The sequence below is a fragment of the Melanerpes formicivorus genome, unplaced genomic scaffold, assembly GCF_026170545.1.
Source record: "Melanerpes formicivorus ecotype bairdi unplaced genomic scaffold, bMelFor1.0.p_v2 SCAF_19, whole genome shotgun sequence".
NCBI classification, from domain to species: domain Eukaryota; kingdom Metazoa; phylum Chordata; class Aves; order Piciformes; family Picidae; genus Melanerpes; species Melanerpes formicivorus.
Genome location: NW_027142371.1, coordinates 5,693,618 through 5,720,040, shown reverse-complemented (window position 1 = coordinate 5,720,040; position 26,423 = coordinate 5,693,618). Strand labels below are relative to the sequence as shown.

The window sequence follows — 26,423 nt, the reverse complement described above, 5'->3', positions numbered from 1 at the left end:
GTCTTGTTGCTCTTCTTTATTCATGCATTAGTCAGCGCTCAGTCCAAGAATGTGATCACCGGTTGCAAAAGGGTTCCTGCTGTTCCAGCCACTGGGAACACCTTGCAGCCCATTAAAGTCTTGTTTAGGGTGAAGTGATCAGTTGTTGGTTGGTGGTGTAGGAGCTTGACCCTGTAGTCTGCCAGAGGTCAACACCTTTCAAGAGCAGCATGTAATTCTGCTTTGGATGCTAAGGAGTAACTGTGCTGGATTGGGGAGAGGTTCTCCTAAGAACATCCAACAGGCCCTTTATCAAGTTAATATGATTTGGATCTTGTTTAATTCCTAAGTGAAAGCTTACTAATGGTCAAGTCTATTTTCCTTTCCCTAGCTGTGAACTCTGGATTCAAATTGTCTTTACCTGAAGAGCAGGGTAAAGCATTTTTGAATATGCTGACCTTGCTCTCAACTACTTCAGATAAGATGGACCACAACTTCTGAAAGGGTTGGAACGTGGCAGCTTTCTTTCAGTTGAAACTGCTGAATGCAGACATGACAGTTGGCTTCTGCATGGCTGGCACCTCCCAGGGTCTCCTGTGCATGTCACTAGATCATGAGGCCCTGGTAAGGGGCATGGCCTGTGAGCAAGTCCTGTCATTGTAATCCTTGATCTTTCCCTCCCTCTTGTGAGTCAAAGTGTTATCTTAAAGCTTCCTACACCATGGAGGAGGGTTAATGAACACCTGTATGGATTGGCTTGTTCTTTGGTCTTCAGTTTGTTTCCAGAAACTGTTCCACTCATTTGAAGTAGTGGATGCTGCTGTAAAATCAATATGGCAGTTCTGGAGCAAAAGGGTACACAGATCCTTCTTAACAGATGTAAAGCTGGCTTAAGACAAAGTTGTCTTAAGTTGATTAGGAACAGATTAGAGCTAAAGCAGAATAAAGCACTCCTTTTGAACTCCCCAGAGATGGCCTGCATTTCACTTCATCTAAAGGCTTTTAAAAGCTATTCAAGTCTCTCACCTCCATAGAAAGATGTGCTCAGTCTCTTGCTCCCTGGACCTTCAGGTCTTTCATGCCTTTCACTCTAACAAGGCTGTAGTTGCTCTCCAATGAGCCAGCTGCTCATAGTCACATGAGCATCTAGCAAAAGCAGAAGTGGATTTTTTTGCATGTATCTGTGGTGATGCAGAGGTCCTTCAAGCAGAGCTGTTTGGGGTCTTGCCTCTAAGGGGAAGCATTGCACTGTGGAAAACTGAGGGAAATTGCAGCAACATGCCTTAAAATCCTGCTTGGCCTTTTCTTAATCTAATCTTTGGGATAGCCTGATGGGTTTGGGGCTGGTGTTTGAACATCCCATTGCCCCATTTCAAACTTCTCAGTTTTCTGTCTCCCAGCTTCTCCACTTTATTTTACTTTCCTGCTGGATCAAGTGTCTCTACTGGTCTGCAGCCTTGACCTGATGCCTCTGCAAAATATTGGGGACAAACAAGGAAAAGCCCTGCTCAGAGTTAGTGACTGCTGGAGCTGAGGTGATAAACTTATGGCAGCCTACAGAGCAAAGTGTGGTGGCAGCAGTGTCCTTTTCTGGTGTGTTTTTTGTTCTGAACTATTCAAAACAGAAAAGAAACAAGATGAAGAGTGGATTTGGCCCACAGCACAAGATAGGAGGGTCAGCATCAGCAGACGCCTATATGAGATAGGGCTAGAACTTGGAAGTTATGGTTCAGGTGCAGTGGTCTGTCTGTAGTCCTCCTGGAACTTGGCTAGAGGCAGGCCTAAAAAGTGAAAGGGAAGCTCTGGCTGCTCCTATCAGCGTTGTCTTGGTGAGCTTGACAGTCCAGTGAGCAGCAGGGCCTCTCCTGGAGGCTGGTTCCCCATCTGCTGGCCAGGTTCTCTGAACTCTCATGCCACCTAGCTGCTTCACTGCTGGCTTCAACTATTGCTGCTCTCAGACAGCAATACTGAATTCCAATACTAAAGCTTAGAATTCAATAAAATCCAACTTGCAAGACCAACATTGCTATTTTACAGCAGCCTTAAAGAATAATTGATAAAACCAGCAACTTGGTGGTTTGCTGCTCAGAGCAGATATGTGATAGGTACTTAATGGGTCTCCAAGGCATTTTGCTCTGTAGTTGTTTCTGCAGCTTTTCATGTGGTGTCTTAGGGCACGAGTTTTGGAATAGGTGTTGCAAGACAAAGCAGAAGTTTCCCTCCTCCTTTTTCATTTCCTTTCAATGGAGAGGAACAGGGAAAGAAATGCTATTGACTGAAGTGCAGCACTGCAGATCTTCCAGATGCTCTTTCCATCTCTTCAGGCTACAGCTCCTCTAGGTTCCCATCAGCTAGTTCAAGCCTGTGGGGGACTGCAGCAGTCCCTGGAGCACAGCGAGCTCTGTGTGGCAATGTCCCATGTCCTCTGTTCTGCAGAGGCTGTCCAGGCCCTCGGCCTGTCTTGTCTGTCGCGGTGGGCTGCAGCCCCTCGGCCCCGGCTGCCCACTACTCACTGCCGGACCGGGCGCTGCTGGGGCTGAACCTGGGAGTGCTGGAGGGCGACAGGCAAAAAGCGGCAGATCGGATCCCCTGCTCAGGGCACCGGCGTGTCCTCGGGCTTGCCCTGGCTCGGCGAAGGAATAGGTTAGCGATGCACAGCATCGGGCTGTCACCAAGGGGCTGTGACGGTTTGTGGAGCTGCAGAGCTAGACGGGTCGCAATGACGAGAGCTCGCCAGTCATTCATATTATTTCCATTGGAGTTGTATAGACTGTTAAATGCTTGGCGTCTTCCAGCTCCCTGGGATTGTTCTTCCCAGGATTTCTGTCAAAGCCACGGCTGCCCCGACAGCACTCGTCCGCCCCACCCGGGAGCCCGCCCGCACCTCTGAGCTGAGCAGGCACCCTACGTGAATCAATGAGCTCTCTGTGTAGCTGTTCCGCCGCGACCTGTCTTTAGCGCGCCCGCCCGCGCTGCGCCCTGGGCGCCGCACTTCCCGCGTTGCGTTGACGTGTAGGAGGGGGCGGGGCTCCAGCGGCAGCGGCGCAAGATGGCGGCCACCACGGGTGCGGGTGAGCGGGCGCCGGGGCGGCGGGGCCGCGGGCCGGGGGGAGCTGGGCGGGGCCGCTTCTCGCCGCGCGGCCGCCACGGCCCCCGCGCACGTCGGCGCGGCCGGCTGCTGGCGGCCGGGAAGCCTGGTCTGGGCTGGAGGGGCGGTGGCAGGCGCTAGGCACTAGGCCGGGAGGCGCCCGGCGGAGGGGCGAGGGCGGCGGCGGCTGTAGGGGAGGAGGGGGCGGCGGGGGCGGCGGGGCCGGTCGGAGAAGCGAGGCCCAGAAAGGGGCCCAGTATCCGGCCGGGCATAGTGGTGGAGCCAGCCATCGGCGCTTCTCCGGCCGGCTCCTCCCCGGGGGCTGCCGAGGCCTCGCGGTGGGAGCGGCCCCGGCGGGGCGAGTCCGGTCCGGGGACGGGAGGGCTGAGTGGAACCAGCCCGGGGCCTGCGGGATGCCTGTCCCCGATCTCTGCGAGCTGGCACCGTGAAGCGGCGGTGGGACAGGCGGCCGGGGCCGAGACCCCCTGCTCGGGGCTGGCCTGGCCCGTAGCTCGTGGCTCGGTCCTGAGGGTGCCCCGGCCGCTGACAGCCTGAGCACGCCCGGCGCGGCGGCTGGTCCTGGCCTCGCAGAGCCGCCCTGCAGGCTCTTCCTTAACGTGCTCCTTTTCCGGCGAGTTCCGTGTGGTCAGGGCTGACCCTCGGCTTTCTGGTCAGTGAGCCGTGACTGGAGTTACGTGGGTGAAATGAACTGCTTTAAAAATCTTTTTCACTGATAATACCTTCCCGTTAGATCAGAAAGATGTAGCTGCCTTGTCAGGATGTGTGTGATTCAAAGAGTTGTTCGGGGTAATTTTACCCCCTTTTAAAACTGCTCCTCCACTCCTTTGAGTAGCCAAACACATCCTATCTTTGCATTTATCGTCAGCCATTAAACCAAAATACTGCAACTAGATTTCGAGTGGGTTTTCTTTCTTTCTTTCTGCTGACATCCTCTAATGGGCTTGACAGATCAAATAAATTAGTTTCACTTCTGTTTAGCCATTTTCATTTTCCTGTTTTCATCAGTGCATAGAGGGCTTCATTGTGCTGCTGTCATACTTGCTTTCAAGTTATTTCCTCCGAAGTTTGACTCTGAGATCACCAGAAGGCTGCTCTTGAAGATACCACAAAACCATTTCGGAGTTCTTTTGTCTCTGTCAACCACCTTCAACTTTTAAAAGTACCCCTTGCAGTGCAGATCATTCATAGTAGTCAAGTTTATAAAAGCACTTCTAAAATGCAGTGGATGCTCTCCTGAGAATTGTGCTTCACAGATCTGTGTTTGAACATACGTGACTGTGAGGAGTTGGAACGCTTGATTAAAATACACCCCAAATGTAGCAGGGACTTCTCCCCTCTCTTATGTCACTTTATTCTGGCTGTTGTGCTTTCTCTTCAAGCTGCTGACTTTTCATTTTGTATTTGGCTGGGAGAACAAGACAAATATTTCCCTTTGTGAGCCAGTGCAGTTTATTGTCTGGGTGGGCACAGAGGGTATGTGTGACTTATCTGCAGCGATGAAGTCCAAAGCTAGTCCTACTGTAGCCCAGCTTTCCTTTTGCAGTGAACAGGCTGTGTGATAAGCTGTTGTTCACCATCATCTGCTAGCCACATTGTGCCTTTTGGGTTGCTTCCTGTTATTTCCTGGATTTCTGAAAGCTGTCTCCTTTCTTCAGTGCTGGAAGCGTGAAGCAGTGTGCAGCCAGGTGCGGGCATTTGACAAGCACTGCGCTTCATCTGCTCATGAGATCCTGTGTGTTAAACTGCTTGGAGGAAGAGGTGGGGGAAACAACAACAAAATCAGTGTTTGACTCGTACATGTGTTGCAGTAACACTGAACTTTTACAGTAAACTCTAAATGCAGTATGGGAGAACTTTCAGATACAGACAGCAGTTCACATTGATGGGAGCCTTAGAGCTTTGTCCTGCTGTAAATCATACCCTGACCTGCCAGGCCTGGTCTTCTGCTTTAGTAAAGGTTGGGGAGTCTCCTGATAAAAAAGAACAGAACATCCAGGTACTGGTAGTGGCACTGCAATGCAGTGTGTGTGGTTCCTTCTTGACACTGCACTGAAGGCATTGACTAGCACATATAAATGGAGGCTGGAAGTGACACCTTCTTGTCCTCTGCCTCTGATTGACTCTGGGGTTTTGGGCAGGTAGCTCAGTAATGGCTTCACTCACGTAAACAAGATTTTGCCAATACTTGTTTCATGAAATCCTCACAAATTCCTTCATATTTGTTTATAAAACACTTGGATGTGTTTGATACCCTGTGTTTGTAGTGGTTCAGCAAAAGAGCTTCAACAGAGGTTGAGGATGAAAAATCCTCAGCCTTTCTTCAAAAGCAGCCCCTGACCCAGAGGAAGAAATGGTAGCGAATGTCCCTGTAGCTTAAAGTCACAGGGCTGCTCCTGAGATTTAGACAGGTAAGCCTTTCTTTGGTATCAATAAACAGGGGAAAAAATCAATACTCACCTGGAAGAAATGTTGTGATGCAAGGACCACCAGTTTCACTTACACTGAGGAGGATCCTGTGTTCCTGATAATGTGGATTTCATACACAATTAAGAGGACTGACTTTAATCATTCTAAGGAGGCTTTTGGTAGAAGACTGTACAGGCACCCCGCTGTAAGCATATGTCTGTCCTTCAGACTGAAACATCAGGCAGGGGCACTCCCCTGGCTCAGGTACTAGAGCTGATCTAGCCCAGAAATCAAGGGTTCCTGAGAGGCTCACATACCCTGTGGCCACGCAGGGAAGTTGGGCTACATGGAGTGTCAGTGTTGCAGTTAGACTGCAGAAGCTTGCTCCATGGCACTCTGCTGCAGTCTCCAGTATTGCAGTGGGTCAAAACCTGACCATGTTGGTCTGTGGAATCCTGTTTTGCTTAACTTTCATCCTGGGAAAAGTTTAACAATCTCACTTGACCCATTTTTCTCTCCTAGGCTTGTTTAGGGGGTCTGTTGGAAGGCTGTGTATTTACCAACAACATGGAAGAACTGAGTAGTAAACCAATCTGCCCAGATTTAAGTTACTCAGAATCAGAGGAATGTGAAGAACTCCAGAAGGGACAATTCACGAGGTGTATAATAGTGCTGAGATTTGTGGCTTAATGCTCCTAACAGAGAGAAGAGCACAGATTTAAGTGTAGTATATCTTTGGAGGACCCATAATGTCACAGGAAACTCAAAGTTATGCTTGTGAAAAGCAAAGGAGAGGTTCCAGTGAAGGAGAAACTGTGTATTGAAGGGTACTGAGGGTGTACCCAGCCTCTGCAAATGGACCGTGATGTCTCCTTTGGAGTGCACTGCATGCAGTAGTCATTGCTATCTCAAAATAAATACTGCCAGCCACCAAGTGCCTTCTAACTCTGTAAGTAAAATACTCCAAGGGTAGGGAAAAAGTAATGAATGAGAAAATGGGAAGATAATATATGCCTTCTTAAATAAGGTGGCTCATAAGAGCACCTGAAATAGCAGGTGCTGAAGGAGTTTGGTGCAGAGCTTCCTTGTGTCTTCTAATGGAAGGATGCAGTAGATTAAATAAAAAGGTAAATAATTCAACAACTCTTGCAAGATGGTATCCAGTTGAATCTTTTCATGTATAGTGATATAAATTACATAATGTGTTTGAAAAGTGGCATTCTGGCTGAGAACTTAAAATGATTCTTTAGGGTATTAAATATGTAAGTAGGTAAGGATCATAGCAGGCAGAATGCTGACAAGCTTGGTATGGTGTATGAAGGCTGGGGTTTTCAGGTTCTAAGAGTGTTTTTTAACTGTTGCAGGTCAGATTGAAATTACTGTGTTTCCAGCTGCTGATTAGTTTGTGCATTTTCCTCCCAAGCCTGACCTGGCCCCAGCCCAAAAGCAAAGCTGGGGGCAGTGCATCTTTCCTCTGCTGCTCCTGCCTGTGCTTGTCAGCTTGGGTGATAAGAGTCCTGTTCACAACAGGTAACTGCCTTAGTCTATCCCTGTGGCCTCTTGGTCTTAAAGTTTAATCTTAAAATCTGAGAACCCACTTGTGTGTTCACCTTGTGGTGGGTGGTGTGAAGAGAAGCCAGGGATGGGTTGTGGGTAGAAGAGGCAGCTGGAGAGGAGCACTGGGTGGGGAGCAACTGGTCCTTTGCAGCGCGTGGAGGCAGGGGTGGGCTTTTCCTGGTGAGATGGAGTGTAAAGAGTTTGTTCAGGATGCTTGTTCAGGGTGACTTATTTTCTAGAGTAACTTCTAGCTGAGCTGGTAATGTTTTGCTTTTCATCCGTGCTACAAAGCACAGAATGCATCTGATGTTAACTCTGCTGCTGCTGGAAAGCTTTGCTTGGCTTCAGCCCTGAATGACACTGCCAGTCTGCCCTAGACAACTGTTTTAAGCAATCTCTTTCCAAGTAATCTGCTAAAAGTATTGAAAGACAGAGCCAGTGCTCTAGTTTGCGTTGCAGAGAAATCACTTCAGATTGTTTCATGTGCTCAGGAAGCTATTTTGGATCTGCAAAACATCTCAGAGCCCGTCTGCGTTATCAGAGTGGGAATCACGACTATATGTAAGACGTCTCCAGTTCCTGTCTCCTAAAGGTGTTTATGACAGTTGCTGAAAGCCTTTTCATTCAGTTTTAAACATTCCATCACTTCAGATACTTTATATAACACTGTGACAAGGAATGATTTCCTCATGTTTCACAGTTGCAGCGCTGCAGGGGTAAGGTGCCCAGTTTTCAGTAGTTGCAGTCTCTGCAAAGAGATGAGAGATGTATGGAGAAAGATGCAAGCAAGACTGAACATCAAAGGCACAAACCCAAGCAACAGAAAGGGCAGTAACATACCATGTAAAAGAGGTGTTAAAAGCTCAGATTTCAGTTAGCTACAGTTACTGTAAATCAAGAGCTAGACAGAAAGCTAAAATTGACACGAAAAGCCAGTTTGATAAGTCTCTTGTTATCAGTGAAGATGTCCAGAAACCTTCAACAAAAAGATGGTTCCCCCTTAGAGGCCCTAATGAGCAAAGTGCCTTTACTGTCTGCTTCACTGGGGTGCTCTGTGTGGTCTGTTTGTGCTTTAAACCTGAGGAGAAATGCTTGTAGCTTGTAATTTGATGTCTCCTTAGAAAGGAAAGAGAAATGTATTTTGGAAGTTTCTGTGAGAAGTGTGTATTTTGTTCTACTGACTTTGATGAAGAGGATCTGCTCTCAGAGGCACACTTCCACCTTGCTTTGCTGGTTTCACCATCCCCCTTTCGTCTCGGTAAGGTATATGAATTTGGAATTGCTTACACTGTGTGACTGGGGAAAATGAACAGATTGAAAAGTGTAATCTGTCAGAATGTGTTGGTTTTAACTTGTTGAAAACATTCTGTGTCCTTCACATGAATGTAAATTTAAGATAAGAAAAATCTCAGACTGGTGAGGTTTCCTCTTAAGGCTATCAAAAGACACATTCATTTGTGTCTCTGGTAGTGCTGTGATACAAACTCAGTCTGAGAGTTCTTTAATGCCTGTAAAAGTCCAGGCTGGCATTACACTCTCTTCCAGAATAATTCTGTTCTTTCCTAGTGCAGGACTTTGCTTAGTGAGGTTCTGAGCAGTCATGGTCAAAGTCCTTTTTGGTTTGCTGTCCCTCAGCCTTGCGGCGCATTGCTGAGGAAGCAGCTGGGTTGCGAGGTGCACAGTGCAGTCATAATTCAGCTCTCATAGCCTTGCTGTAGTGATTAATAGTAAACATCTCCTTTTGCTCTGAAATGGTTTTTCCATTCAATTTCTGGCAGTATTTCAGTGTGGTTAGGCAAGCTGCAAGTGAAGCAATTATCTAGCTGTTATTGTATTTTTGCACCAAATAAAGCTGCTGTTTGAGAGTCGTCTTGAGCCCGAGTGAAGGCTAAATTAAAATGCATAACTGAAAGTACTTTCAACAACCTGATTACTTTTTAATTGCCTCTTTATTTAGGTTTTCTTGTGTTAAGTGAAGGACTCTCAGAAAAACAGGTTGGTTTGGTTACTGCCTTGAAAGTCACCATTGCTACACTGAAAAGATTATGCAATGTATTTATGGGGGGTGGGGGCGTGGAGGGAGATAGGTAGTTGACTCATGGTGTGTCAGCTGGCACAGGACATCTAACTCTGAATCTGCCATGGTTTAGCCATGGAATTGACTTGGCAAGCACTGTGTATGCCTAGAGCAGATCAAATCACTTTCTAGGGATCTTGGAGGACAGCAAATGTGTTGATGGTGTGTTCCTGTGCAAGTGGTAAAGTTTGTGTGGTTTGTGAGGTTCGGTCCCAGCAGGATGTGGGAGCTGACCATGAGTGCTCCAGGCCATTGCAAATGAAGAGCTGGACTTGGCTCAATGGCTTTGTGCATCTTTCCAGGCTGACCAGAAGGGTGAATCTGGTCTATTATTCTGCCCTGCTTGAGGACAGCTTATTTAGCAATTATTTAGAAGCATTTATGATTGTATGGCCCTAGTCCTTTGTATGTATATGTGTGGTTTTGTTCCTGTTGAATCTCCTGAGAACATGTCAGGAAGGGAGCTGATTACCATCTTTGCTGTGACTCTGAACATGCCTTCTGTAGTGGCTGAGGTGCTGGTCTTCCATTTTACACTTCTGAGCTTTAACATAGGGAAAAAATCATGTTTAGAAGGCGGTGTCACTAGTGGAGAGTGTGGCTTGTTGTAAAGTGACCAATCATCTCCCATGAGCATTTTGACTTCTCCAAAATGCATAGTCAAATACAGGTGCTTCACTTTGTATACCTCCTGTAGTGCTCACAAGTGAGCAGTTGCTGCAGAATTAATGATCATTTAAGTTAACTTTTTCCCTGTGCTAAGAGCTGGTTCCCGGTATGACTAGCGAGCTCTCTGTAGACCTCAGGCTTGTCAGAGAACTATAACACTCTGTGTGAGCCTTTTATGGCTCTGATTCATGCTGAATTCATGCTGAATCAGAGCAGCTGTATCTGGGGAGAGCACGGAAGTGAAGTTTCCTTCTTGTCCCTTGAGGTTGTAAAAAGCCAAGCCTAGCTCTGGTTAGCAAGTGCCAGAATTAAGGCTGCCTTGCAGCCTTGGCCATGGCCTCCTCAGATACCTGTGTGGTGATGTCATTTTCCATTACATGATCACTTCATGTTCTTTCTGCAGGATTCCTGCCTTGGTGAGCAGGGGGTGTGATGCTCAGAGGAAGGGCAGACAGGCAGTATTTTTGTTTCCCTCCTTTGGTGTGTGGCCTGTGTCTGCTCACCATAAAGCTGATCCCTCCTAGGTCAGTCGTGGTGGTTTGTGTAAACATGAGTAAATGGTCCTTGGGCCACTGGTGAATGCAAAGTGGTGTTTTCAGGTATTGAAGTATGGAGACTGAGATGATGCCTGCTGAGCACGGTGATGTTGTGGTGCAGAAGTGTTTTGTAGCAGCACAAGCGATGTGAGGCAGGACCTGCGCTGGCTTCCCCCTCACTCCTGTAGCGGGGAGCGGCTCCGCTTGGGCTTCTAATAATAGCCAGGGATGGTTTCCTTTGCAGCATCACCTGCCTCAGAGAGCTGCTGGCAGAGGGAGGGTGGAGTTCACCCTCTAGAAGGACCTTTTGTTTCTCTTTTGTCTTTCCCAGGGTGCCAACAGGCAGGGCTGAAGCCTAGACAGCAGCTTCAGGCATCGTGCAGCTGTGAGTCATTCCCAGTCGCCAGCTCTGCCATGCATCTGCTGCAGCAGAAAAACTCAGATAGGTGTGGGGGGTGTGTAAGGCAGAGTGGCACCTTGTCCTTCAACTTGCACTCCATCTGTTTCTCTTGTCCCCCAGCTCTTATCCTCTGTGCTCTCTGCCTCCCCTAACTACAGCATGGAGAGCACTGGGACTGTAATTAAAGATGAAGTGGCTAATCTGTCATCCTTCAGGTATGAGCTGCAGACTTGAACCTTTGTGTGCCTGAGGTACACAAGATACCTACTTCACACTTTTAAGACTTACTGGGAGGGGGAACACTGGAGTTTTTTGTGCAGTGGAAATGGGGAGGTGACAGTGGTCCCCAGGATACCCTGTAACCACCAAGGCTTTAGTGCTTGGTTAGTCTTATGGTGATGGCTTCAGCAGCTGATTCATTTCCTTTCAAAGCCAAAGATGTGCACTGCTCAGCAGCCATGGAAACAGAAGGTCTTGCTGGGAGGTGAAGGTGTAGATTTGGCATGGACTCCTTTGTGTTTGAAAAAGGGGGTTGCAGTCAGTTTGTCACACTTGGTCTTTGCTGTTTCCCCCTCCTTAAGGGTAGGACTCCTCACACTCTTTCCCTGCTCCAGCATGGAGTTCTTCTCCCAGGAGACCGTCCTCCACAAACTTCCTCATCACAAGGCCTTCCCACAGGCTGCAGTTCTTCATTAACTCCTCCAACCTAGGTCTGTTCTGTGGGGTGCAGTCCTTTGGGAACAGACTGCTCCAGTGTGAGTGCCCCACACGGGTCACAGGTGCTGCCAGCAAACCTGCTCTGGCATGGGCTTCTCTCTTTCCATAGATCCACAGGTCCTGCCAGGACTCTGCTCCTTTGTGGGTTTCCCACAGGACCACAGCAACCTTCAGGCATCCACCTGCTTCTGCTTGGAGCCCTCCATGGGCTGTAGGGGGACAGCCTGCCTCATTGTGGTCTTAACCATAGGCTGGAGGCAAATATCTGCTCTGGTACCTGGAGCACCTCCTCCCCCTCCTTCTTCCCTGACCTTGGTGTCTGCAGTGCTGTTTCTCCATGTTCTCACTCCTCTCTTCTGACTGTTAGTGGTGTTACACAGCTGTGGTTTTCTTTCTTAATTATGTTATCCCAGACATAAACACCACTGCTGATTGTCTCAGCCTTGGCCAGCAGCAGGTCTGTCCTGGAGCCTGTTGTCATTTGCTCTATTAACACAGGGAAATCTTCTAGCAACTTCTCACAAGCCACCCCTGTAGCCCCCACCATCAAAATCTTGCCATGCAAACCCAATACAAAGGAAAAGTGGTGCCCTAGAGTGCATTTATGTTTTGTGGTGACTGAGGTACAGTTACCTGGAAGAAGAATGAGTAATTAAGTCATCTGTGGCCTGGGCTCAAGATCTTCCTTTGCCATGGACTTTGTGTGTGACCTTGGGTATGTCACTTAAGCTCTCTATACCATTATTTTCCATTAATGTAATGGGAATAAGACAATTCCCCTGGTTTGCTGTGTTTTGGGTATAAATGCCAGCAATTAAGAAGCACTGAAGTTCCTTGGTGGTGGAGGTCATAAGTACAAAGGATGCTATTGCTGCTGACAAAGCCCATTTAAATTAACTTCAGATTAACCTACTAATGTTATGAAAGAGTTTTACTTGCTTTGAATGGTGTATTTAAAAGCTCTGACTGAGGTGAGTGATGTCAAGCTTCACATGGTGTCATTTTGCAGAATCTTCTACATTTTTATGTACTACATCATCTTGAAGGTCTCTTCCAGCCTGGTTTATTCTATGTATGTATTCTGTGTAGGCAAGTGCTGATTAGAACTTCACAACACCTGTGGATCTCTGAATGGACAGAGGTTGCCCTTCATTTTCCTGCCTGGCAGCATGATCTGGATGAGGGCATTGAGTCCATCATCAGTAAATTTGCTGATGACAGCAAGCTGGGGGCAGGAGTTGATCTGCTGGAGGGTAGAGAGGCTCTGCAGAGGGACCTCGACAGGCTGGACAGATGGGCAGAGTCCAGGGGCATGAGACTGAACGCATCCAAGTGCCAGGTTCTGCACATTGGCCACAACAACCCCATGCAGTGCTACAGGCTGGGGTCAAAGTGGCTGGAGAGCAGCCAGGCAGAGAGGGACCTGGGGGTACTGGTTGATGGTAGGCTGAACATGAGCCTGCAGAGTGCCCAGGCGGCCAGGAGGGCCAATGGCATCCTGGCCTGCATCAAGAACAGTGTGGCCAGCAGGAGCAGGGAGGTCATTCTGCCCCTGTACACTGCACTGGTTAGGCTACACCTCGAGTACTGTGTCCAGTTCTGGGCTCCTCAGTTTAGGAAGGAGGTTGACTTGCTGGAGCGTGTCCAGAGAAGGGCAACAAAGTTGGTGAGGGGTTTGGAACACAAGCCCTGTGAGGAGAGACTGAGGGAGCTGGGGCTGCTTAGCCTGGAGAGGAGGAGACTCAGGGGTGACCTTATTGCTCTTTAAAACTACCTGAAGGGAGGTTGTAGACAGGCAGAGGTTGGTCTCTCTCCCAGGTAGCCAGCACCAGAACAAGAGGACACAGTCTCAGGCTGCACCAGGGGAGGTTCAGGCTGGAGGTCAGGAGGAAGTTTTACACAGAGAGAGTGATTGCCCATTGGAATGGGCTGCCCAGGGAGGTGGTGGAGTTGCCATCACTGGAGGTGTTCAGGAGGAGACTTGATAGGGTGCTTGGTTGCATGGTTTAGTTGATTAGGTGGTGTTGGATGATGGGTTGGATGCGATGATCTTGAAGGTCTCTTCCAACCTGGTCTGGTCTGGTCTGTTTCTATTCCTATTCCTATTCTATTCTAGCATGCTTAACTGCAGATACCTTGATTTTTGTCTGTAAAAGCCAGACTAAATATAAGGATCTTTTTCTTAGTGTTGAAACATTTTCATTCAAGGAATAGTACTCGGTTTACGTTTTCACCCACAGTGTTTTCTGTAGCATGACCAAAAGTGTCAGGGAAATCACTCTTAGCTTTATTTATTTATTTTCCCCCCCCTAGTTTTCTCAACTCAAAATATTTTCCTGACTCTTTTCAGGAGTAAAAGTTCCTCGTAATTTTCGTCTGTTGGAAGAACTTGAAGAGGGTCAGAAAGGAGTAGGTGATGGAACAGTTAGCTGGGGCCTTGAAGATGATGAGGACATGACACTTACAAGATGGACAGGAATGATTATTGGGCCTCCAAGAGTAAGTATCCACTTAAATATTAAAGTAGTGCTGTTACTTTTTAATCTTCTCCCTTTTTTTTCCTCTCATTCTAACCACTGAAGTAGAAAGCAAACCACAAATAAGTGAAAAAAGCCTCACTGCTATTAGCAAATGATTTATGTTGAAGGCTCCAGCTCTCCATAACAATGGGTTTCATGTATCCATGTGTCTTTTTGCTTGTAATTTGGAATATTTCTCTCTGGCTAGTTCTGTTACATGTCTGCTTTATATTTACAGATTCATTAAGACATAACTTTTGAGCTTCCAGGATTCTAGTGTCCTGTACTCTTGAATACAGCAAGGTTTAAAATCCTTCGGCTAGTGAGATTACATGTGGAGCTGATGTAGGTAAAACATGGATGTTTTGTTCAGTACTGCTTAGTCTTTCTGCTGTTTCTTGTTGAGTTCATGGGTTGGTTTTTATTTCAGCAGTACTGACTTGCTCTTGCAGAGTTTCAGCTAACTCAGGAAATTCAGATTGTAATGAATTCGATTTATTCTCTCAATGTTCTCTCCTGAAGTAGCTTTATTAGAATGCTACTGGTCTTTGTGGTAGTATTGTTGTCTTCTCTTTCTTTTCTTGTCCCCAAACCCTGCTAAACTGTGGGTCTCCACTCTAACAGGGGACTTGAGGGACTTAGTTCTGCGTTGTTCCTGTGCATGTGTCCTAAAAGCAAAAGTTGTCCATTGTCTCCAGTTTCGCTGTGTATCCTTGGCCTGTTTCCCTAACATCCTGACCATGAAGTGCAAGTAGCTGATTCTCCTGCCCACAGCAGTAGATGATGTCTTCTCTAGCTGGCCTCAGTATCACTTCTCAACAATTCCAGTGTTTTCCACCTATGTTATGGAAACCTTTACAGGCCTTAAATAATGCCACTGCCCTGTGTGTTTCCATTCTCTCAGTTACCTTTCCTTTGTCTGCCGTTGTTAGCATCTCCCCATTAGTGATGTTTGTTTGTTTGTTTGTTTGTGATAAGGCCTGCATAATTTTTGTAGAAGAGCATTTGATTTTAGAACACTGGGAGAGTGTTAATGAGCCTGCATTAAGACTGTGAAGAAGACTCACTGTGTGCATACACTTTCTGGAAAAGCTAAGCAGGCTTGAAATCTGGTTTAGAAAATGCAGTAGCAGCTGCGGTGTGCAGACAGGCACGTGCTGGCTCGTCAGCGGCGGGAGAAGTTTGTAGTTCCTGTCATCCTGCTAAGCAGGGCTGGAGGACTAGCACAGGAGATGATTCAGCTCTGCCTCTTTCGTCTTTCTGACATGCTTATGAATGTAGGTTTTTATTTCCTTTTCCAAAAGTGTCTTGACTTCACTTGAGCTTACTGCTTGAAAGCAGCAGCCTGTATTGAGAGATGCTCTGGGAGCTTTGCTAGGTGGCTGTCCTGCTTTCAGCACTCTCCATACTCCAGTATATTATTACCTTTTTCTTTTTTCCCTTTTTTAATAGGATGTGGGAGTACTGGCTCTGGATATATAAATTTCTAAATCCTATTTCTTTCTGGGTGGAAAGCAGTCACACTGGTAGCAGGTGGCAGAATCTTATGTTGGGCATCCCAGAGGGAAAAAGGAGCTGTGTTGCGGAGTTGGATTTATGCTGCTGCTCCGAGTGTCCATGCTACCATACATGGAAGCATGCTTCTCCTTCCCAGACTTTGTGTGGATGGTTTTGCAGCCAGTGATTCATCTTTTTTACACAGGCTATTTAAAAACAGTGGTGCTGTCAAAACTTCAGCTTTATCTGCACATATTTCACGTTGGCTGTGGACATGTGCACTGCCAGGGCTTTCTGTGCTCTAGTCTTACTGTGGTGCTGTTATTTACAGAGACCCTAAAACCTGCACAGACCTCTGGGCTGTTCACTGCTCTGTGCACAAGACATGCTCAGGGTCTTAGCCAGGAGACCTGGGCAGGCCAAAGATAGATGATGGGTGACTTGTTTCCCCCAAAACTTTGTGACAGCATTCATTTTGTTGCTGCCTTTGCTGGACAGGCAGCTGTGAAAGGCTGGCTGGGGTGCTGGAGAAGTGACCAAGAGGTACCACTGGTAGCCAGTGCTGGCTGGGTCCTGCTGTAGGTAGCTGCAGGCTGGTTCACAGCCACTTCATTTGCCCAGATGAGAACCAGCTGAATCAGGAAGTCAGTTCTTGCCTTTTTAGTCGTTTGCATCAAACTGCTCATTAGTATGAAGGGAAATACTAAGTTATTCAGGAGTGTAACAGGCTCCTGAAAGGGCTCACTTGGAGTTTTTTATTAAGGTTTTGTACCTGGGCAGCTGTGTTTGAGATCCTGGTGGAGCTGTTGTGCTTGGCTGCTGCAGCTGAGCAGGACCTGCTGGCTGCTTCTGGGCTTCTGCACTCACATATTGCCTGGGTTTTTGTTCATGGTCTCTGCCTTGGGAGTTTAATGTTCATTGCAGTGTTGAAGGTGCAGGAAATTGTGTCAGAAGCTCTAAATCTGGAGAGCTTTGTCTGCCTAAACTTCCCCATGATGATCCTGTTCCTGTTGTATGCTTCTGCCAGCTGCCTGCATTGCCTGCCTTCACTGTAGCTCTGCACCAGGCTGCACCAGATCAGCACATCAAACCCAGTTGTTCTCAGAATGCAGCACAACATTGACTGTTGTTGTTTCTTGTAGTTAACTATTGAAAAATCAAAGTTGCCATGTTAAATTTGTCTCTCTTCTTTACCTATAGATTCCTTACAGACTCATGATTCAGGATTTCTATTATCTGTGGAGTAGTAGCACAGCATGTTACTTGGGTGGAGATGAAGTGACAGAGCTGTTTGGGATCAGGATGTACTTTGCAATGTGTCGAATCTTGGAGCATTCCCCTTTCTGAGAGCTGGCACGTTGGTTTATGACCAAAGAATATGTTTCAAGTGCAGTTCTAGGACAGGCTGACTTCAGACAGTTGCACAAGCTAAAGTTGTGGCTTCAGTTTCAAGGCAGTGTGGCTGATTAGTAAACTGATAAAACCAAGCTGCTTTCTAAAGATTGGTTGAAAAGTAGGTATCTGATTGATATGATGATTCAGCTGGTGAATGGGAAGCAATGCCAGGTTCACTCCTGAGGTGAAAATTTGATGCTTAAAAGACCAGTAGAATTTATTACCCTGAAGAGGTAACAGCTGATACTCTGAATATCCTAAAATGAACCCAAACCAGAGGTGGCCAGCACACTATGTAAGTGTCTGCCCTGATGTTTAGTAGCTTGCACGTTGCTAAATTAACCCCTCTTTGAACCAAATGCTTACTCAACTGCCTGATGTAATTGTTCCCCCCCCCCCCTTTCTTTTCCCCTCAGACAATTTATGAAAACAGAATATACAGCCTTAAAATAGAATGTGGGCCTAAGTATCCAGAAGCACCTCCATTTGTAAGATTTGTAACAAAAATTAATATGAATGGAGTAAATAGTTCTAATGGAGTGGTAAGTCTTTGGTTTTTCTTCCTTTCAATGTGATGTTCATGTGCAGCTTTGAATGCTTGCTTTATTTATCCTTGCAGCTTGCTTAACCACACACTGCTTGCTGCTGCCGCTTTCTTTGTGGAGAAGGAAAGAGGGGTAGAAGGGAAGTGTCTGAGCCAAGTGTGTTCTGAAATCAAAGCAGAGAATTTGCTTTGCTTGCTGTCTTGTCACTCACAAATGCTCTCATCGTGCAGGGATCTGTTATGCTTTTAGGAAACCACTCTGCTTGCTTTTGCTTTCTCTGGTTTCTCCCACCCAGATTTCTTGTAGGACCTTTAGTTGGAGGGTGGGTGGGTGGGTGTGTGTGGGGGGGGAGGGGGTTGTTCAGTGTATCAGAGAGATGAATTCTGACAGGAATGGTCTCTTTTTGTTTGTTTTAGGTGGACCCCAGAGCCATATCAGTCCTAGCAAAATGGCAGAATTCTTATAGTATCAAAGTTGTTCTGCAAGAGCTTCGGCGTCTAATGATGTCTAAAGAAAATATGAAACTTCCTCAGCCACCTGAAGGACAATGTTACAGCAATTAATTAAAAACAAACAAACAAACATGCCCCCTCCCCTCCCCCCCCCCAACCCCCCTCCCTCCCCTTACTCAATTTAAGCTGTCTCCATTTTCCACAGTAGTAAATTTTCTAGATGCATCTTGTAGACCTCAAAATACTGGAAAGGAAGTTCCCATTCAAAGGAAGTTTTTTCTTGAGATACTGTAAATGATACTAATTTGGGGTGTTTTTTTGGGGGGTTGTTTTGTTTTGTTTTATTTTATTTTTTTTTTTTTTCATTTGAAATATAAGTTGTGCTATAACAAATCATCCTCTCGTGTAACCACTGTCCACGTAGCTGAACTTCTGCTATCAGGAAGAGTCTATTTAAATTGATTGCTGTCAAGACCAGTGTGGCACATCTAATTTAACTGTGAAAGCATACATCCCACAATCACCTTGCTGCGTGTCTGGCCTGAGTTGGTTTTGGGTTTTGGTTTGGTTTCTTTGGTTTTTATTTGTATATTTCTTTCTTTCTTCTCTTTTTCTGTCTTTTGCAATAGAGTCGAAGCTCAGGGCTGTTTATTAGAGTGGTCACAAAGGTTTTCGCTTCCAGTGCTACGCTGGGCTTTATGGACTACTAATGGGGATGTGTGCTAACCTCAGTCATCCCTCCCTTTGTGCTATCTCTAGTAAAGGCTGAATGTGACTGACTGTGGTCATTTTGGGTTGGGTTTTTTTGTTTTGGTTTTGGTTTTGTTGTGGTTTTTTTTTTTTAATGCCCTGATAATCTGGGGCAAGCTTTCCTTCTTCCCTTTGGCCAAGGCATAGATTGTATTTCTCTTCCTGGTCGCCTTCACCACTGACATGGGCTTTGGGTGAGGGATTCCAGGGTTCTTTTAATCTCTTTCCTCTTCCCCTCTTTTTAGCGGGGGTGCTGCTTTCTTTTTGCCCCTCTTTGTGACTCTTCTCACCCCTGGCCAGCACAGGGGTGATACTGGGGCAATGACTTGACCTGTTCCTCCTGCTTATCTTTTTGGTTTTGCAACAAATTTAGTCTTCACCAGCCTGGGAAACAAGAGTATCTATTCTGCTCGCAAACTTGGATTTTCCCTCTCCCTCCAGCACTGCTGCCACACCGCCAAGCTGGCCACGGCTGTTGTTCTTAGATAGGCTTTGACATGGTGAAAAGAGCAGTAATTTACCAGGATTGCTGAAATCTTCTGCTGCCAAACTTTAGTGGGGAGGCTCTGCACACAGAGATTCTGAACACACACACACACACACACACACACACACACACTCCAGCTCAAACAGTTGCATTTTGGTGCTTTGGTTTGACCCAAGAATGTTAATGAATGAAATGTTGCACTTAACGTTTGGCCCGTGCAAAGACGTGATGACTGCAGACAAATCAAATCAGTGGAGTGGATTTTATTAGGGTTCCTTAAGTCATGGGAGAGAAATCTCTTCAGTGAAGATTCTGGGGGAAAGCAGTGCACACAGCAGATCAGGACCTCTTTTGGCTTTGCATCCTGGCAAATCACTGCCTTTTCTGGTTTACTACTTCGGACCACTAGCTGCTGAAACGTGGATGCAAGCTTACGTACAACCAACCCAGTGTGTCCTAAGTTTTATGAGAGATTCAGTGTTTGTGTAAGAAAAAATTACCAAAAAAAAGGAGGAAAAAAAAAAAGGAAAAATGGGAAAAAAAAAAAAAAAAAAAAGAGGAAAAGTCAAAATAAACACATTTTAAAGCAGCAGCTATCAATCAATGAACAATTGATGTTTCCATTAACTCTTTGGAGGAAAATATTAGTGGTAAGGATTTAACATCCTCTGTAATTAAAGTTTAACAGTATTCCATGAGCAGCCTTTTTATTGTATCAGACCATTGCCTGATTTTAATATAATAAAAAGTGTGCATTAATATTAGAAGGCTTTAATTGTATTTATGTTTAGAATTCTGATCCCTCATGGAATTCCTGATTTGTTGGAAGCATCTTCCTACAGATCGGGTTTAGCTAACAGGAGGCAAACTGGTGGCGAACGGCAATTGTCTTTATCCAGCTGCTGCTGCTGTGCCAAGTTGAATCTTTAGTTTGAATTTAAACCTCAAGAGTCCCACAGACTTGGCTGTTGGTATTGTTAGGTGATGCTGAGGAGCTGCTGAAACGAGTTTCTAGATATATGTGCTGTCTGAAGGAGCTCTGTCCTTGCCATCACCTTTATGTGCTGTAGTCCTGCGGAAATCAAATCCCCCGTACAGCTGCATGTTACGCTGTCTGTCGAGTTCGAGGAGAACTTCACAACCTGAGATGTTACCTGTTGTCCCTCAAACAGTGAAATGTAAAAAGCTGAGCTGCTCTTCAAGTCGGGATTAAAAGGAGGCTGTGAAATGTTGGCCTTTCCCAAGTGTAAAGCATCCCCACCTCAGAGGATTGCCGGAAGGCGCTCTGCACTCACTTCAGCATTGTGGTGAAACAAAGGTTCTTCAGGGTTAGGAATGACCTTTTGTGAAACTCTGTGAAACTTGCTGCTGGCTTCTAGCCTGGAATACTACTCAATCCTTTGGTAGCTCGGAGGTATCTGTGAAGACAACGTGACTAATCCTTTGTCAGCATCGTGTCTGTGTGTTTATTTCAGAGGGCTTGGTATCTAAATGCTGTTCAATGGGAACCAGAGCAATGCTTGATAATTACAGCATGCTGCTTGATTGTCTCTGGTTTTCAGAGCTGTTGTAAGAGTGCCCTTGCCCTATTCAGGCGGATATGTGTGGTTGGTGTACATTTGGGGCCTCCCCCAACCTTCATACTTCCAGTAACAATTTTAAAACCTTCAAACTGTTTTGCTTTGTTAGAGCGTTCCACCCTGACCTGGGCCATGCTCTGCCAGGAGCCTCGCTGACAAGAGCTGTGTGCTGGCAGCACCTGCTCTACCAGACTGGCTGGTGCTGGGAAAAAACCCAGGAGGTTCCCTGTCAGTGTTCTCAACCAGGAGCTGCACTCTGCATTCAGCAGTGCTCCAGTGTGCTGCTGTTCCACTGCCACCCAGGCAGGATCTGTGTGGGAAAGTAATGGCCTAAAGTCAGCTACTGATGAATCTGTGTCTTGCAGCTTTGTCAGTGTGTGACCTAGGTAAGAATGGAAGAGACCAATCCCCCCACAGCCTGCTGCTGGGTTATGTTTCACAAATGAGGTGGTGGAACAAAATGATGTCTTACCTGTGTTTACCCTAACCCTGGCAGTGTAAAGGTAAAATGTTTCACAGATGCCCACTGACCCTCAGTTGATGTCCTGACCCAGTGTCTCCTAAGAGTTAAGGTATGAAATGGTAATAAATCAGTGGGTTGGCTGGAAAATGAATGCTGCTGGGGGAGCAGGTGCTGCTGGAGATGGCTGATGCAAAGCTCAGGGAGGGGACGTGTGAGCAGAGATGGTCATGTGGCTGGTCCCGACTGTCAGCTGCAGAGAGTCTGTGAGCCATCCGTGTGCTAAACTTCCCGTGAAACCCTCTCGGGCAGCGCTCTCTCTCCGTGGGTGTGGAGCAAGCTTTTGGCTCCACTCACAGCGTGAGGACGGTAGAGGGAGCCAGCAAGCTTCACAAGGCTTAGGGCCGAGCAAGGTGCAGAAGCTGCTCACTTCCTTCAGTCCTCCGGTGGGAACCACTGGTGGTTATCTTGAATCAGTTTCAGTTTAAAAAGCCTGGTTATCAATATTTTCTCACTCTAGAGGCATTAACTTGCTAGGGGGGAAACCAGCACTGCAATGAGATTTTAAATGTTAATAAAGACTAATGGTTGCTTGCTTCTTGCTTTGTTGTAATTAAGCTCTGTGCGTGTATGTAGGGAGCTTACGCTCAAACATGCCTTTTACAACTTCTTGCAGTGCTCTGGATTGAAAGTTTGTATCTTCCACTACTATTAGAATAATAACTCCTAAGCCAAACAGTGTCACCAGCTGCTCTGTGAGAGGCTGGTGCTCTCTGTGGTTCACCCTGGAGTCCTACAAGGACTCAGAGCAAGGACAGCCATTGGTGAGCGAGGCAGTCCTGGGCAGAGAGCCTGAGCGAGGGGCAGGCTGCTCCCAGTGCTCTTGGTGCTGCTTAGGGCTGTGGTGCTGCAGCTCCTGTGGCACTACCAGGCAGATGTGATATAGAGGAACAGCATGAGGTTTGATAAAGGGAGTAAGCCCAACAGAGATGCAGTGAGACATGTTCTGATTCCCTTGCCAAAAAAACAGCCTAGTAGTGTCTTGCCAGGGTTGCAGGAGCTATTTGTGGCTTATTTTGCTGTTTGTGGGAACTGGCCATCAGGCATTTGAGGTTGGTGCTTTACCTACAGGGCAGTGTTTTCTACATCAAGACACAGCACAGTGAGTTCTGTATTTTTTTTCAAGCTGGCACTAGCTTCTACTGAAACAAGGGAGTTCCAGTTCTGCACATACCTGTAAATATGTGTCTGGTTCAGGCTCTACCTACCTTGAGCTGATAGAGAGTGAAAAGAATTTGGTGGTATTATTCCTAATATCTAACTTTTTTACATATTACTTTATATTTAAGAAGCTTTTTCTGATGGCTTATGGTTTTCTGAAGTCAGTGGAAATTGCCATATTGCATTAATCCTTGGCTAGGGTGCTCTCCAGAAGCATGGTAATAACCTTGCTGTTCACTGAGATTCAGGTCCCTTAATAGCTTCTCCTTTTCTCTGGTCTTGCTGTAGCAGATTGCTGGAGAATGTGCTTAACTTTTAAGCTCACAGAGAGCCCCAGTGAAGTCAAATTTAAGTTAGGCACATGCTTAAGTGCATTGTTGGACCAGAGCCAGCACGCTCAGCCTCTGCTAGGAAAGAGACTTTTTCAGCCTTTCTTGAGCATCTTCTTCCCAGTCCTCCCTTCCTAGGGCTGCATCCTTGGTGCTTGTGCCTTTGCATTTTCCCTGATGTCCCCTACATTTGTTGTAACAAAAGAGCAAGAGCAGAAGATGACGTGGAAGATAAGGAGATAAGCTAGATTCTCATCTTTTTATATCTGTCAAGCATCTGGTCGCCTCTTTCATCTTTATCTCCTTTTAAATAAAACCTACAAAGGGTTCTCAGAAATGTGGGTCCTGTCCTAATTTTCTGACTCGAGCCAGGTTGGTGGTGGCTTTGCCCTGACATGTCTGGAAAGCCCTGCAGTACCTTGGTGGGTAATAGGAGTGGAGAAAATGACAATGGTCTGTCTGAAGGTCCCTTCCCCCTCTCTCTTGCTCAACGTCTATTCTTTATGTTGTCTTACTTCAGTAGCTCTCCACTCACCAAAGAATGTTTCAGGACAGCCAAAGCTGAAGTTTCTTTTGGAAAAAACAAAAGAGTTTTGGAGAGAAAAGGGGAGCAAACTTTTGAGCCATCTTCATCAGAAATGATAAGCCCAGTTTCACTCTTTATTGAGCTGCTTTAAACCCTCTTGTTTATAATTGTCCTGGTAGTGGTCTCCAGATCTACAGAGAACAGGTTTTTTGCTTGCCTCATAGTGGAGGCTTTCTGGGGCAGATATATGCTTATTTATGGTAGTAAGTGCAGGGAGAAGGAGGAGAGCAGAGGGGAGGCTGGAGGGCTGGTGGCACCGATCCCACACATGCAGACTGGGGCAGGGTAACATGGAGATGTAGGTTTTGTGAGCTGACAAACAGCTGCTTTCTCTCCTCTGAAGGAGGGGGAGTGCACACAGTGACACACCTTCAAGAGTATCCCTGGAAACTGGGAGCAGTATCTCCTTACAGCTTTTTGCAATCGCTGAGGCTGGGATGCTGCGTGAGTGGGATCGGGATGCACACCGGCTGTGCTTGTCATCCTGGAGCAGCACTTGAGAGACAGCCATAGCAGAACAGAGATCTCAGTAAGGTATCTGCCAAACTTCTGTCCCTCCAAAGAGACCTCTTAAATCCCTGGGCTACCAGATTAGATGCTGTCCAAAGTTAGCGGCCAGATGTTTCTCAGCTGTTTGGACTGGTTTCCAGCTGAGACCAAGTGAGTGGCTATCCAACATGTAAGTATTAATATAAACATTTCAGAGGCCTTGCCTTGAGTGAGCCATTAAAAACTTCCCACGATGCTGTGAGCGCTGCTGGCTTCCTTGGAGAGCAGCAGTGTGTTGTGTATCGCGCTTGGATATCCTGAGCGGGTCAGGCGCGGGCTGCCACCTGCTCCTGCAGCGCTGGGGCCAGGCCTCCCCCTTGCTCGAGTGGCGCCAGAGCCGTGTGGTCCCTGGAATTTGATTATTTGTGTTAGCAGATAATTTAGGCCATAAGGCTGAGAGTGTTCCCTTCCTTCCCTGGATGTCGTCATGCTTCCCAGCTAAACACAGTCCCGGGTCCTGTGTCCCTTCCCCTCCCCTTGCCCCACGAGTACAACAGAAACGTTTTCAGCATCCCTTCTTCTGGAGGCACACTGTCCACTCATTTTAAGCTTGGTTTTGGCTTGTGCAGGCCTGCCAGAAGGGGAGGATTTCATTAAATCCAGCATGTAGAACCATGTTTTTAATTATTACTTGTATTAAAAAAAAACAGAAAGAGTTTTTGATGTGTTGTTCTTCTGAACTGTGCCTAATGCCACCCAGGAGCTTTAGTCTTCAAACATGAGCGATGAGAAATGACCCTCTCTAGTCTCCCACTGGTGTGAAACAAGACCCTTCTAATGCTCTCCATCGTTTTCATCAGGTTTTGATGCCTCGGTTCTCCAAGGCCTGGTCTATGCTAGCCCTAAACTGAGTAGGATTTTACACCCAAGCCAGGTTCCTGCCAGAGGTGCAGGATGTTTATGAGGCAGAGGCTGCTCCACAGACGAAAGTGTGTTGGGGCTGGGTCCTAGGGGATGAGTTTATACCTCAGGGCTGGTGCCTGTAGTGGTGTAGCAGGTGACCCTTGCTCTCCTTGCTTTTAAGTTGACATATCACAACCTGCAAAGACAATGTGGCTCTGCCTGGGTTACTCCTTGGTGTGAGCCACAGCAGCAGAGGGAGCGGGTGTGTGGTGGGGGGGATGTGGGGTGTGTTGTGCTCACCTGTCTTGGGTTGGCTTCACTCCCCTGAATGGACTCTGCTCCTGATTACCTCTTTTCTGGTATCACTGCTGGAGCTGCTCAGGGTGAGATGCAGTGGAGGAGCTCACAGAATCACAGAACGTATTTGGTTGGAAGAGACCTCCAAGATCACGCAGTCCAACCTTGGACCCAGTTCACGTTACGGAGGTGTTTGTTCCTTGTGAAAGGTTTGGAATCATAGGTGTTAAGGGCACGGGCAAAAAGGCAGGATTTAACAAAAATAGTTCAGGTATTTAGGCTGGAAGGGTTGGCGTAACGTGGAGCTTCATCCAGCACCTGGCAGCTTCAGTGGAGACAGTCAATGCGCCCAAACACTTGCTGAAACATGAACCCCCAAAACAGCTTATTTATAGCTCTGGTTGAAAAACCCAAAAATATCACCATGGGAGATGTTTGCTGCAGTGGGCACTGAACGGGAGCTCCTGAAATCGAGGACCATAATTTCACTTCCTGACAGCCAAAACATCCAAATCTGAGAAGGTCAGGGCAGCCTTTGCTTCTCGCTTGTCAAAACCCTCCCTGTTACTGTGGAGCCATGGGGGAGAAGGGCTCTTAACGAACAGAGTGTGTTCCCCTCGGGAAGGCAGAACTCCCAGCAAGAGTGTGTTCCCCTTGGGAATGCAGCATTTCCCCCAGGAAGGCAGCATTTCCCCCAGGAAGGCAGCATTCCCAAAGGGAAGGCAGTGTTTCCCTCAGGAAGGCAGCATTTCCCTCAGGAAGGCAGCATTCCCAAAGGGAAGGCAGTGTTTCCCTCAGGAAGGCAGCATTTCCCTCAGGAAGGCAGCATTCCCAAAGGGAAGGCAGTGTTTCCCTCAGGAAGGCAGCATTTCCCCCAGGAAGGCAGCATTCCCAAAGGGAAGGCAGTGTTTCCCTCAGGAATGCAGCATTCCCAACAGGAAGGCAGTGCTCCCCTCAGGAATGCAGTATTCCCATAGGCTGCTCTGTTCAGTGCCCTTGGCTCCTGCCTGGGGTGGAACCATCCTGCCTCTGCCTGCCAGGATTGATGTTGCTTGTGCATTCTGTGTGCGATCCACAAGTTGAATCCATCCATCTGACAGCCTCATGGCATTCCTACCTGCATGTATAATGGCCAATTCTAACAATAATAATAATGATGTTTGGGAAATAAGGCTTTTGAGCCAGCTTCTCAGAAGGTGGTGTCTCATCAGTTCACATGCTGTGGTTTAGATTAATTATCTCTCTTTACAAGCAATAAAATTCTGTAAGGCAGAAATGTGCAGTTATAACCCATAATTTGTCAGGGTTTGGGCTGGAATGACTCTGATAAGCCCCATGTATGGCTTTTACTGTATGATCCACAGTCACACTGCTCCTAGGTGAAATCCAAGCCCAGAGACTGCTGCTTCTACCCTGGGCTTTTTGTGTTGGTTTTCCCCCCTCTCTGCTCCCACATCGTTCAC

At 46.9% G+C, this 26,423-nt stretch overlaps 1 protein-coding gene across 2 annotated transcripts; it reads left to right on the top strand.

The window, feature by feature from the left end:
- Positions 1-2,950: 2,950 nt before the first annotated feature.
- On the top strand, positions 2,951-20,544 carry UBE2V1 (ubiquitin conjugating enzyme E2 V1). 2 transcript variants are annotated; one of them, XM_068149902.1, is made up of 4 exons: positions 2,951-3,044; positions 13,801-13,949; positions 17,278-17,403; positions 17,823-20,544. In XM_068149902.1, exons 1-4 carry the CDS (start codon positions 3,029-3,031, stop codon positions 17,967-17,969), a joined length of 438 nt encoding a protein of 145 aa, XP_068006003.1. In that variant the 5' UTR covers positions 2,951-3,028; the 3' UTR covers positions 17,970-20,544. The 2 variants fall into 2 exon arrangements, with proteins under 2 accessions (XP_068006003.1, XP_068006002.1); XM_068149901.1 differs by having other exon boundaries at positions 2,974-3,050.
- The last annotated feature ends 5,879 nt before the right edge of the window (positions 20,545-26,423 follow it).